Source organism: Oncorhynchus clarkii, chromosome 25, assembly GCF_045791955.1.
Source record: "Oncorhynchus clarkii lewisi isolate Uvic-CL-2024 chromosome 25, UVic_Ocla_1.0, whole genome shotgun sequence".
NCBI lineage: Eukaryota > Metazoa > Chordata > Actinopteri > Salmoniformes > Salmonidae > Oncorhynchus > Oncorhynchus clarkii.
Window position 1 is genome coordinate 37,859,565 of NC_092171.1, and position 13,736 is coordinate 37,873,300.

A 13,736-nucleotide genomic window follows, 5' to 3' on the forward strand; every position below is an offset into this window, starting at 1 on the left:
CATCCCCCCCCATTCAGTATTTCTATATCCCCCCCATACAGTATTTCTACATCCCCCCATACAGTATTTCTACATCCCCCCCCATACAGTATTTCTATATCCCCCCCATACAGTATTTCTACATCCCCCCATACAGTATTTCTACATCCCCCCCATACAGTATTTCTACACCCCCCATACAGTATTTCTACATCCCCCCCATACAGTATTTCTACATCCCCCCATACAGTATTTCTACACCCCCCATACAGTATTTCTACACCCCCCCATACAGTATTTCTATATCCCCCCATACAGTATTTCTACATCCCCCCATACAGTATTTCTACACCCCCCATACAGTATTTCTACACCCCCCCATACAGTATTTCTACATCCCACCCATACAGTATTTCTACACCCCCCATACAGTATTTCTACACCCCCATACAGTATTTCTACACACCCCCATACAGTATTTCTACACCCCCATACAGTATTTCTACACCCCCCATACAGTATTTCTACACCCCCATACAGTACTTCTACACCCCCCCATACAGTATTTCTACACCCCCCATACAGTATTTCTACACCCCCATACAGTATTTCTACACCCCCCCCATACAGTATTTCTACATCCCCCATACAGTATTTCTACATCCCCATGCAGCATTTCTACACCCCCCCATACAGTATTTCTATATCCCCCCCATACAGTATTTCTACATCCCCCCCATACAGTATTTCTACATCTCCCCCATACAGTATTTCTACATCCCCCCCATACAGTATTTCTACATCCCCCCATACAGTATTTCTACACCCCCCCATACAGTATTTCTATATCCCCCCATACAGTATTTCTACATCCCCCCATACAGTATTTCTACACCCCCCCATACAGTATTTCTATATCCCCCCATACAGTATTTCTACACCCCCCCATACAGTATTTCTACATCCCCCCATACAGTATTTCTACATCCCCCCCATACAGTATTTCTACACCCCCCATACAGTATTTCTACATCCCCCCCATACAGTATTTCTACATCCCCCCATACAGTATTTCTACACCCCCCATACAGTATTTCTACACCCCCCCATACAGTATTTCTATATCCCCCCATACAGTATTTCTACATCCCCCCATACAGTATTTCTACACCCCCCATACAGTATTTCTACACCCCCATACAGTATTTCTACACCCCCCCCATACAGTATTTCTACATTCCCCATACAGTATTTCTACATCCCCATGCAGCATTTCTACACCCCCCCATACAGTATTTCTATATCCCCCCCATACAGTATTTCTACATCCCCCCCATACAGTATTTCTACATCTCCCCCATACAGTATTTCTACATCCCCCCCCATACAGTATTTCTACATCCCCCCATACAGTATTTCTACACCCCCCATACAGTATTTCTACACCCCCCCATACAGTATTTCTATATCCCCCCATACAGTATTTCTACATCCCCCATACAGTATTTCTACACCCCCCCATACAGTATTTCTATATCCCCCCATACAGTATTTCTACACCCCCCCATACAGTATTTCTACATCCCACCCATACAGTATTTCTACACCCCCCATACAGTATTTCTACACCCCCATACAGTATTTCTACACCCCCCCATACAGTATTTCTACACACCCATATAGTATTTCTACACCCCCCATACAGTATTTCTACACCCCCATACAGTATTTCTACACCCCCCCATACAGTATTTCTACACCCCCCATACAGTATTTCTACACCCCCATACAGTATTTCTACACCCCCCCATACAGTATTTCTACATCCCCCCATACAGTATTTCTACATCCCCCCATGCAGTATTTCTACACCCCCGATACAGTATTTCTACATCCCCATGCAGTATTTCTACATCCCCCCCATACAGTATTTCTACACCCCCCCATACAGTATTTCTACATCTCCCCCATACAGTATTTCTACATCTCCCCCCTCCTCAGTTAAAAACTATTCCTGTACTGCAGATTACTGTGGACTGTTGATCCTGCCATCTCCTGTCCCGATTTTGAATCTAAAAACTTCACACGGATGGGGAAGATACCGTTAGGTGATGGGGACTATACCGTTAGGTGATGGGGACTGTACTGTTAGGTGATGGGGACCGTACTGTTAGGTGATGGGGATTGTACTGTTAGGTGATGGGGATGTACTGTTAGGTGATGGGGACCGTACTGTTAGGTGATGGGGACTGTACTGTTAGGTGATGGGGATTGTACTGTTAGGTGATGGGGACTATAACGTTAGGTGATGGGGACTGTACTGTTAGGTGATGGGGACTATAACGTTAGGTGATGGGGACTGTACTGTTAGGTGATGGGGACTATAACGTTAGGTGATGGGGACTGTACTGTTAGGTGATGGGGACCGTACTGTTAGGTGATAGGGACCGTACTGTTAGGTGATGGGGACCGTACTGTTAGGTGATGGGGACTGTACTGTTAGGTGATGGGGACCATAGTGTTAGGTGATGGGGACTGTAGCGTTAGGTGATGGGACCATACTGTTAGGTGATGGGGACCGTACTGTTAGATGATGGGGTTAATACTGTTTGGTGATGGGGACTGTACTGTTAGGTGATGGGGACTGCACTGTTAGGTGATGGAGACTGCACTGTTAGGTGATGGAGACTGCACTGTTAGGTGATGGAGACTGCACTGTTAGGTGATGGAGACTGCACTGTTAGGTGATGGAGACTGCACTGTTAGGTGATGGACACTGCACTGTTAGGTGATGGAGACTGCACTGTTAGGTGATGGGAATTGTACTGTTAGGTGATGGGGACCGTACTGTTAGGTGATGGGGACTGTACTGTTAGGTGATGGGGACTGTACTGTTAGGTGATGCGGTTAATACTGTTTGGTGATGGAGACCATACCATTAGGTGATGGGAACCATACTGTTAGGTGATGGGGACCATACTGTTAGGTAATGGGTACTGTACTGTTAGGTAATGGGTACTGTATTGTTAGGTAATGGGTACTGTACTGTTAGGTGATGGGTACTGTACTGTCAGGTGATGAGGACCATACTGTCAGGTGATGAGGACCATACTGTTAGGTAATGGGGACTGTACTGTTAGGTGATGGGGACCATACTGTTAGGTGATGAGGACCATACTGTCAGGTGATGAGGACCATACTGTTAGGTAATGGGGACTGTACTGTTAGGTGATGGGGACCATACTGGCAGGTGATGAGGACCATACTGTTAGGTGATGGGGACCATACTGTTAGGTGATGGGGACCATACTGTTAGGTGATGAGGACCATACTGTTAGGTGATGAGGACTATACTTTAATAACAAGATGATACCTTTTTAATCATAATTAATTTCCTATAAATAACCCTTTCATCTGATGCCCATCATTTGTCTCATCGCAGCACTCTTCCTATTTCTGTCTGTATGCGAGGGAAAAAAGAGGGGCACAAAGGCTGGGCAATTAGATGTCCATTATGGGTCATTTTTCTCAATGGAGAAGATTGTCTTGATATTTTTCTCTTTCATGTCTTATGTTATCAAGGGCAGAACATTTGAAACATGGTGGTGGTGGTGATGGTAGTTGTGATGGTGGTGATGGTGTTGATGGTGGTGGTGATGGTGGTGGTGATGATTGTGATGGTGGTCGTGGTGGTGGTGATGGTGGTGCTGATGGTGGTGATGGTGATGATGGTGGTGATGATGGTGGTGGTGGTCCTGTCTCAGCCTCCAGTATTTATGCTGCAGTAGTTTATGTGTCGGGGGGCTAGGGTCAGTTTGTTATATCTGGAGTACTTCTCCTGTTGGTGATGGTATTGGTGGTGATGATGGTGGTGGTGATGGTGGTGATGGTATTGGTTGTGATGATGACTGTGGTGGTGATTATGGTGATGGTGTTGGTTTTGGTGGTGATGGTGGTGATGATGTTGGTATTGGTGGTGATGGTGGTTGTGATGGTGGAAATGGTGGGAGTTGTGATGATGAGGGTGGAGATGAGGGTGGTGATGATGATATTGGTAGTGAGTGATGATGGTGGTGATGGTGGTGTTGATGGTGATGATGGTGGTGATGGTGGTATTGGTTGTGATGGTGGTGATGGATTTGGTGGTGATGGCTATTGGTGGTGGTGGTGGTATTTGTGGTGATGGTGTTCGTGGTGGTATTGGTGGTGGTGGTGGTGGTTGTGATGGTGGACATGATGGGAGTGGTGATGATGGGGGTGGTGATGATGGTGGTGATGATTGTATTAGTGACGATGATGGTGGTGATGATATTGGTGGTGATGGTGGTGGTGATGGGGGTGATGTTGATGGTGGTGGTGATGATGATGGTATTGGTGGTGATGGTGGTAATGATGGTGGTGGTTGTGATGGGGATAATGATGGGAGTGGTGATGATGGGGTGGTGATGATGGTGGTGCTGGTGGTGATGGTGGTAGTGATGGTGCTGCTGATGATGGTGGTGGTGATGGTATTGGTGGTGATGATGGTGGTGGTGGTGATGATTACTGTGGTGGTGGTGGTGGAAATTATGGGAGTGGTGATGATGGTGGTGTTTATGATGGTGGTGATGAGGGTGTTGATGATGGTATTGGTGGTGATGATGGTGACGATGCTGGTGGTTGTGATGATGGTATTGGTGGTGATGATGGTGGTGGTGATGGTGGTGGTGATGGTGGTGGTTTTGGTGGTGATGATGATGGTATTGGTGGTGATGATGGTGGTGATGGCAATGGTATTTGTATAATGGTGGTGGTGGTTGTGATGGTGGAAATGATGGGGGTGGTGATGATGGTGGTGATGGTATTGATGGTGGGTGGTGATGGTGGTGGAGATGATGGTTTTGGTGGTGGTTGTGATGGTGGAAATAATGGGAGTGGGGATGATGTTGGTGGGGGTGATGGTGGTGGTGATGGTGGTGTTGATGGTATTGGTGGTGGTGATGTTGGTGATGGTATTGGTGGTGATGATGGTGGTGATGGTTGTTGTGATGGTGGTGATGGTGGAGATGATGGTGGTGGTTGTGATGGTGGAAATTATGGGAGTGGTGATGATGGGGATGGTGATGATGGTGGTGGTTGTGATGTTGTAAATGGTAGGAGTGGTGATGATGGGGTGGTGATGATGGTGGTGATGGTATTGGTGATGATGATGGTGGTTATGGTTGTTGTGATGGTGGTGGTGATGGTATTGGTTGTGATGGTAGTGGTGGTGATGTTGGAAATGGTGGTAGTGGTGATGATGGGGGTGGTGATGGTGGTATTGGTGATGATGATGGTGGTTATAGTTGTTGTGATGGTGGTGATGGTGGTATTGGTGGTGGTAATGGTATTTGTGGTGATGGTATGGTGGTGATGGTGGTGGTGGTGATGGTATTGGTGGTGGTATTGGTGGTGGTGCTGGTATTTGTGGTGATGGTGGTGGTGCTGGTAGTGGTCGTGGTGGTGATGATAGTTGGGGTGGTGGTGTGGGGGCGATATAATAGAAAAGCCCAGCCAGAAGGACCAACAAGCGGACACACTTACAAGATGAAGTCGTCCTGGCTGGAACGGATCTGGCCCAGAGCAGGGAAGGAGGGCAGGCCGGTGTTGAAGATACCCCTGCAGTGGAACAAATACTGTATCAGTCTCCATCAGGGCTAGGCTACCCATAGAGATACAATATTAACCAAGATGGCCGTGGTGTAGTCGCCTGTATGACAATTTCCATTCTAGGGTTTTATCTAGTGTTCTGTGAGTCAACCCTGCAGGTATGACCAACGTCTTGGAGTGACACGGCAGGGTTTATTTACAAACGAGCACCATGCACACTTAACTCTGCTAATGACTTACCAACTGAGCTAATTGATCAACATCTGTGATTGGCTAAATTCCACCTAAGTGGGCATGCAAGCTCAAGCTAATAACTTCACATGCATTATATTCAGTACCATATACCCAGTTTCTCATTGATCAAAAAGTGTTTTTCTACATTATGTACTAAAATTAAATTCAAATTCAAAAAGAAGCGGTAAGACTGCGAAACAACTTTTTTTTTTAAAACAAACTCTCTTGCACTTTCACACATGCTTACACTGACACCCCAATACACACACACACACACACACACATAACATAACATACAGTGCCTTGCGAAAGTAGTGATCGACCTTGGCATTTTGCCTGCTTTGTTGCCTTGCAACCTGGAATTAAATTGGATTTTTGGGGAGTTTGTATCATTTGATTTACACAACATGCAAACCACTTTGAAGATGCAAAATATGTTTTATTGTGAAACAAACAAGAAATATGACAAAAAAAACAGAAAACTTGAGCGTTCATAACTATTCACCCCCCTAAAGTCAATACTTTGTAGAGACACCCTTTGCAGCAATTACAGCTGCAAAGCCAGGGACCCACTTCAACAGTCAGACATCATTTACAAACTAAGCAATTGTGTTTAGTGAGTCTTCCTGATCAGAGGCAGTAGGGACGACCAGGGATGTGCTCTTGATAAGTGTGTGAATTAGACCATTTTCCTGTCCTGCTAAGCATTCAAAATGTAACAAGTACTTTTGGGTGTCAGTAAAAAGTACATTATTTTATTTTGGAATGTAGTGGAGTAAAAGTAAAAGTTGTCAAAAATATAAATAGAAAAGTACAGATACCCCAAAAAACACTTAAGTAGTACTTTAAAGTATTTTTACTTAAGTACTTTACACCACTGTTGACTTGATACTGGTACCCCCTGTATATAGTCATGTTATTACCTCGTATCCCTGCACATCGACTCAGTACCGGTACTCCCTGTATATAGCCATGTTATTACCTGGCACACCCTGTATATAGCCATGTTATTACCTGGTACACCCTGTATATAGCCATGTTATTACCTGGTACACCCTGTATATAGCCATGTTATTACCTGGTACTCCCTGTATATAGCCATGTTATTACCTGGTACACCCTGTATATAGCCATGTTATTACATGGTACTCCCTGTATAGAGCCATGTTATTACCTGGTACTCCCTGTATATAGCCATGTTATTACCTGGCACACCCTGTATATAGCCATGTTATTACCTGGTACAACCTGTATATAGCCATGTTATTACCTGGTACACCCTGTATATAGCCATGTTATTACATAGTACTCCCTGTATAGAGCCATGTTATTACCTGGTACTCCCTGTATATAGTCATGTTATTACCTGGTACTCCCTGTATATAGCCATGTTATTACCTGGTAATCCCTGTATATAGCCATGTTATTACCTGGTACACCCTGTATATAGCCATGTTATTACCTGGTACTCCCTGTATATAGCCATGTTATTACCTGGTACACCCTGTATATAGCCATGTTATTACCTGGTACTCCCTGTATATAGCCATGTTACTACCTGGTACTCCCCTGTATGTAGTCATGTTATTACCTGGTACTCCCTGTATATAGCCATGTTATTACCTGGTACACCCTGTATATAGCCATGTTATTACCTGGTACTCCCTGTATATAGCCATGTTATTACCTGGTACTCCCTGTATATAGCCATGTTATTACCTGGTACTCCCTGTATATAGCCATGTTATTACCTGGTACACCCTGTATATAGCCATTTTATTTTTCCTTGTTATTGTTATTCACTGTGTATTTATTCCTGGTGTTTCTACTTTTAATTGTTTCATCTTTATCTTTAACTCTGCATTGCTGGAAGGGGACCAGTATTGCCTGAAGACTCGAACTGGATTAATCTGCTTCTCTATCATCCGCTACATACTTTAGTCTGAGGCTGACGTCATTGAAGTTGTTCATGGTGACGTCAGAATAAGGGGCGTTGTACACATAGAATTAGGAATTAGAATACTAATAATGAGTAATTGAATAGTATCTCTATGGTTGTACAAAACAAAGTCATCAGCGATTGGATCCTCTCTAACCAATTAAGAGTATCAAAGCCAATGACACATTTTTAAAAACAGCGTTTTACCCACGTACGTTTTGGCTCTGGCCCAACCCATCGGTTTCTGGGACCAATCAGAATGGATTTCCATTCTAGGTATCGTCGGGGTGGTACTCAGATCCAGACTCATTGCGGATAAGAAACTAACGTCTGTGGGCGTGGCGTAGCGTTTGGCAAGGAGTTTGGTTAGCCAGGCAACCATAAGTAAGCATTTCATTGTGAGTCTACACCTTTTGTTTACAAAGCATGTGACAAATACAATTTGATTTGAATTGAAGAAAAGATCCTAAGAAAAGTTATATCTATGATGTCATCAGGATGTACCCCTTCAACTAAAAAACCTGAAGTAACTGCAGCGTTCCAGGAATTCCTGCACACCATTATAATCAACAATTTGTCATTCAGCCACTTATACTAACCGGTAAATTATATATGATAAAGTATAATTTACTTTATGTATAGAGGTATGGGACCAGGTAGCTCATTTGGTAGAGCACGGAACATGGTGCACACATCACTGTAAGTTGCTCTGGATAAAAGGGTTCTGATAAATGATTAAATTAAATTATTATAAATTAGGTAGACAAAGTGAAACCCGAATCTAATGCATCTTGCTCTAAAAGGACAGGAGAATACCAACATGAACAAGACCACACTTCATCGATGAAAGGGCTCCTGGGAGACATACTCATTAAGTGACTGAACCACTGTTTCTTGTAGCCATTTCACAGTTCTCTGCTTCTTCCTTTTCTTGAACACGTGTGGAAGGTTTTACTTGACTAATATAGTAGCACCTGAGGTTTTACTTGACTAATATGGTAGCACCTGAGGTTTTCCTTGACTAATATGGCAGCACCTGAGGTTTTACTTGACTAATATGGTAGCACCTGAGGTTTTATTTGACTAATATGGTAGCACCCGAGGTTTTACTTGACTAATATGGTAGCACCTGAGGTTTTACTTGACTAATATGGTAGCACCTGAGGTTTTACTTGACTAATATGGTAGCACCTGAGGTTTTACTTGACTAATATGGTAGCACCTGAGGTTTTACTTGACTAATATGGTAGCACCTGAGGTTTTACTTGACTAATATGGTAGCACCTGAGGTTTTATTTGACTAATATGGTAGCACCTGAGGTTTTATTTGACTAATATGGTAGCACCTGAGGTTTTACTTGACTAATATGGTAGCACCTGAGGTTTTACTTGACTAATATGGTAGCACCTGAGGTTTTACTTGACTAATATGGTAGCACCTGAGGTTTTACTTGACTAATATGGTAGCACCTGAGGTTTTACTTGACTAATATGGTAGCACCTGAGGTTTTACTTGACTAATATGGTAGCACCTGAGGTTTTATTTGACTAATATGGTAGCACCTGAGGTTTTACTTGACTAATATGGTAGCACCTGAGGTTTTACTTGACTAATATGGTAGCACCTGAGGTTTTACTTGACTAATATGGTAGCACCTGAGGTTTTACTTGACTAATATGGTAGCACCTGAGGTTTTACTTGACTAATATGGTAGCACCCAAAGTTTTTTTTCTTCTGAGTATCCAAATACAAATAATAATTGTTGCGGTGTGAAGCGGTTTTTGATCTGCAGGGTTAATGCATGGGAGCATTCTTACCCCATTAAAAATGATGAACATAAAAATATTTAAAAAATGTGTGAATAAGGTCTGAAGCTGTCATGACAGTTAATAGGTTTTTAGTCAACTTACCTGGTAAAATGGGGGTAAATAAATTAAATGAAATAATTTCTCCCACTTACAGGTACTTCAAGTTTGTTAGGTCCTTGAATGCCTCTGGGTCAATGTAAGACAGACTCCTGATACCCCTTATCTCTCTGTGACACACATAAATACAAACACACACACACACACACACACACACACACACACACACACACAGTAAATTAATGTGATGCGCACACACTTGAACAACAACCAACACCACAGCACACAGTCCAAAATGTCCATAATGTTACCATGTTACCATGTTCTATGTTACCATGTTACCATGTTCTATGTTACCATGTTCTATGTTACCATGTTCTATGTTACCATGTTCTATGTTACCATGTTCTATGTTACCATGTTACTATGTTCTATGTTACCATGTTACTATGTTCTATGTTACCATGTTACCATGTTACCATGTTCTATGTTATACCATGTTCTATGTTACCATGTTCTATGTTACCATGTTCTATGTTACCATGTTCTATGTTACCATGTTCTATGTTACCATGTTACTATGTTCTATGTTACCATGTTACTATGTTCTATGTTACCATGTTACCATGTTACCATGTTCTATGTTACCATGTTCTATGTTACCATGTTACCATGTTCCATGTTCCCATGTTGCCAGTGCCAAACACATTTCTACCATACTGGAATGCAATCATAATCACCCAGGAAGAGAAAAGATAGGGTTGGATCAGTAATCCTCGACCCCCGTTTTGGTAAAAAGCTGAGGGATGGGGCTGGAGACATGTAAACACTCTCAAATTCATAGACAGAGCTACGGATACAGGGATCCATGATATCCAAAGTATAGTTTTAACTATGTTTTGAGGCTATATAGTGTTTGTTTACATTTACTACGTTTACAAAAATTGCAGTAAAACAAGCTTATATTTTGGGATCTAATGGGGTACAACAGCTGAACTAAGCTCATGAGACTTTTAGCAGTTATATTTATTAAGAATCAATGGGTACATGTCATTATCTTATAAGTCAAAAAGGATATAGCAGCTGAATATTGCCTCTTGAGAAGACACATTTCAGCCGAATGTAGTCAGTTGTGCAACTGAGTAGGTATCCCCTTTCCCTTTCCTTAAGCCACAACCCAGAGTCTGTGCATGTCTACCGTGGCTGTTTGGGAGACTGCAACCACAACAAAAACAGCATCTGTGCAGGGCCGGACTAACCACATCTGGGGCCCCGTACTCTTTGTGGTAGAAATACATTTTTTCCTGTTTTAAAACTAAATTCCAGCAATTCTACACATTTTGCCTTTGAGAGAAAAATGTGCTTATATTTCCTGTAGATTTACACATTTCGACATGGCTTATGCCTTTTTCTTGTGTTGTCTGAGTGACTCAAACAGTACAACAAAACCAGTGGATGTCACCTGGGGCCCTGGGGCATGTGCTCCGGTCGGTAATCCGGGCCCTGCCTCTGTGCCAGCCGTTGAGAATTCATGTAAATGCATGCTATTTTCCAATATTTTTATTCAGTCTCTCGTTTGGTCATGTAATTGATATTTCTCTGTCTAAACCTTTTAGGCTAAACGAAGATTCAGGCACCTCCTATTCCAATTCCAAACCACATGGTTGGTCTAACAGAGCCTCCAATTCCAAACCACATGGTTGGTCTAACAGAGCCTCCAATTCCAAACCACATGGTTGGTCTAACAGAGCCTCCAATTCCAAACCACATGGTTGGTCTAACAGAGCCTCCAATTCCAAACCACATGGTTGGTCTAACAGAGCCTCCAATTCCAAACCACATGGTTGGTCTAACAGAGCCTCCAATTCCAAACCACATTGTTGGTCTAACAGAGCCTCCAATTCCAAACCACATACCGTTGGGCTAAAACGCAAACACTTATTAATGGTAGATTGGAGGGCTCTATATGCGCTGCAACCCTGAGCTGAGGTAGATAGATATATGAGATAAGAGAGAAAAGGGTTTTCAAAGGAAAAAAGAGGGACTGTGGCAGGGCCGCCTACCCTACTGTACTTACATGTGGATAGCCTTGGGCAGCTTGTGAAAAGAATGTCTCTCCAGACTCCTCAGAGTTTCATCATCTGATATGTAACTGATTGGGAAAATATAGAACGAACATGTATAACTTTTTCACTGCAAGAACAGATTGGATAGAAAGACATTGTGTACAGTCCTGAGCTACGTCTACATCCCAGGCTGTTCCCCTGTAGGCCCTATGGAAGTGTATGAAAGTGAGATTATCAATGACGGGCTGTTCAGTTCTAGGATATTATACTTTTACCACTACAGATATGACATAGTAGCATGTGTTACGAACAATAACCTACATGTGAGAGATGTTGATCAAGTTGGCGAAGGCATCCTGAGATATGGAGGTCAGTCTTGTCTCCACAAGCCACCTGTTGTGATAATACATCGATAATCCGTTGCATTTTTTTTATAGTGCTTTTCGTTTCATTTGTTTTGTTCGTGTAATGGTATCCATTCTAGTTTTCACATCTCTATAATATCCATGCAACACATTATTATACCGCATTAGCTTTTTTTGTTGTTGTAATTTAGTTACCTGCAAATACAAAGTAACTATTGCCTGACCTGTTACATCCATAGACATTATATAGTTAATAGAAACATATTTGGGGGCATATGGGGGGATGGTTACTGGTCAGTGTAGATCTGCAGAAAGAGAGAGGGATTGTTCTGTCGACATAGTATCCATACATACACATTTACAAGATGAGAATACCTTCTTTGTATGTTGAGTAATGATAAAAACAGACAGCTGTGTTAAACCCATGAGGTAAGAATCAATAGGTAAATATAAAGAATTCAAATCACCAGTTGAACAGATTTCTTGAATCCCAGACTGTAGCTTAAATCTGATCCCCACTACTAGGTATTATTCGTCGTATGTCAATTAAGTGAACTTCTCTTTTGCTGAGTTATTCCTTTAAATAAGCATCACTTCGACTGACTGACAGGGCCGGTAAAAAGAAACAGTAGAAAGATACGGAAACGAGAGTACTTACAGCTCTTTAGTGCTGGGATGGAATGCAGGTAGGACGTCAATTTCGAAGCATGACACTGTTTTCGTACTGTCCCATTTGGTGCAGTCGCAAAAAGTTGGGCAAACGTCGATGTTATCAGTTGAATCGATCGGTGAAGCGATGAAAAGTATAAACATACGAATAATTAGATTCATTTTCAGATAGATTACTGAATCGATATCCTCGCTCATTATTTGGTATTGCGTGAAGCCTATGAACGCATATTCGGCACATTCAAGTTTAATTTCCAATGTCAAGGTATATTACAGTTGTATTCGCCCGTATAGCATCTCATGTAGACATGTACCCCCAAGTTAAGTCGATGTCAAAATTGATAGAGATGCGGTACGGGGGCGTTCCGTTCATCTGAAACTTGCGTGCGTTGAACGTAGCTGAATCACACGGCATGGAGTGGGGAGTTACTTTTACAGGCTATATAGCCTGTTACGTTGCATTCTGACTTTTCAGGATGTTTAAGTTAATGCGTTGTACTGTAGAATATTTATTGGGAATATACAGTTCCAATAATATTTTCATATTGGACAGATTGTAGGATCTGGGGCCAGGAGATTTGTAGATTCATAAGAACCATCCAGGGCCCGTTTCCCGATGGCGATGCATTGTACAAAATAACGGTCGTAGACGTCACACACGTTTCACAAAACACCACGTAGTGCACTCGATACAAACGGAAATGTACCTGTGTCGTTACAAGAGCTGTCCAATGCTGACAATTATTCCAGAATAAAGGCTAAAGAGTTAGCTGTATCTCTTTAGAGGATAGCTATTCAAATGTAACTTTTTTTTATATATTTATTGTTTTTTTTTACAGAGAAGAAATGTTCTGCAACCTGTTATGTATTTGTCAGTACTATATGTTTGCCATGTGTTATGTAATCTAAGTATTTTCTCGTGCTATTTTCTACGCAGTGTTTGATTGATGTAAACTCTGAATTTCTTCAGTTTATGTAAACTGTGTGCAA

At 42.3% G+C, this 13,736-nt stretch overlaps 1 protein-coding gene across 1 annotated transcript in view; it reads right to left on the reverse strand.

The window, feature by feature from the left end:
• LOC139383778 (thyrotropin receptor-like) overlaps positions 1–12,944 on the reverse strand; it is a 31,553-nt gene extending 18,609 nt beyond the window's left edge. Inside the window, exons 1-5 of the mRNA XM_071128350.1 lie at positions 12,736–12,944; positions 12,034–12,105; positions 11,724–11,798; positions 9,742–9,816; positions 5,542–5,616 (exon numbers count right to left, since the gene is read on the reverse strand). Coding sequence (XP_070984451.1) covers positions 5,542–5,616; positions 9,742–9,816; positions 11,724–11,798; positions 12,034–12,105; positions 12,736–12,944 — 506 coding nt within the window. The remainder of the gene's footprint in view (positions 1–5,541; positions 5,617–9,741; positions 9,817–11,723; positions 11,799–12,033; positions 12,106–12,735) is intronic.
• Between the last annotated feature and the right edge of the window lie 792 nt (positions 12,945–13,736).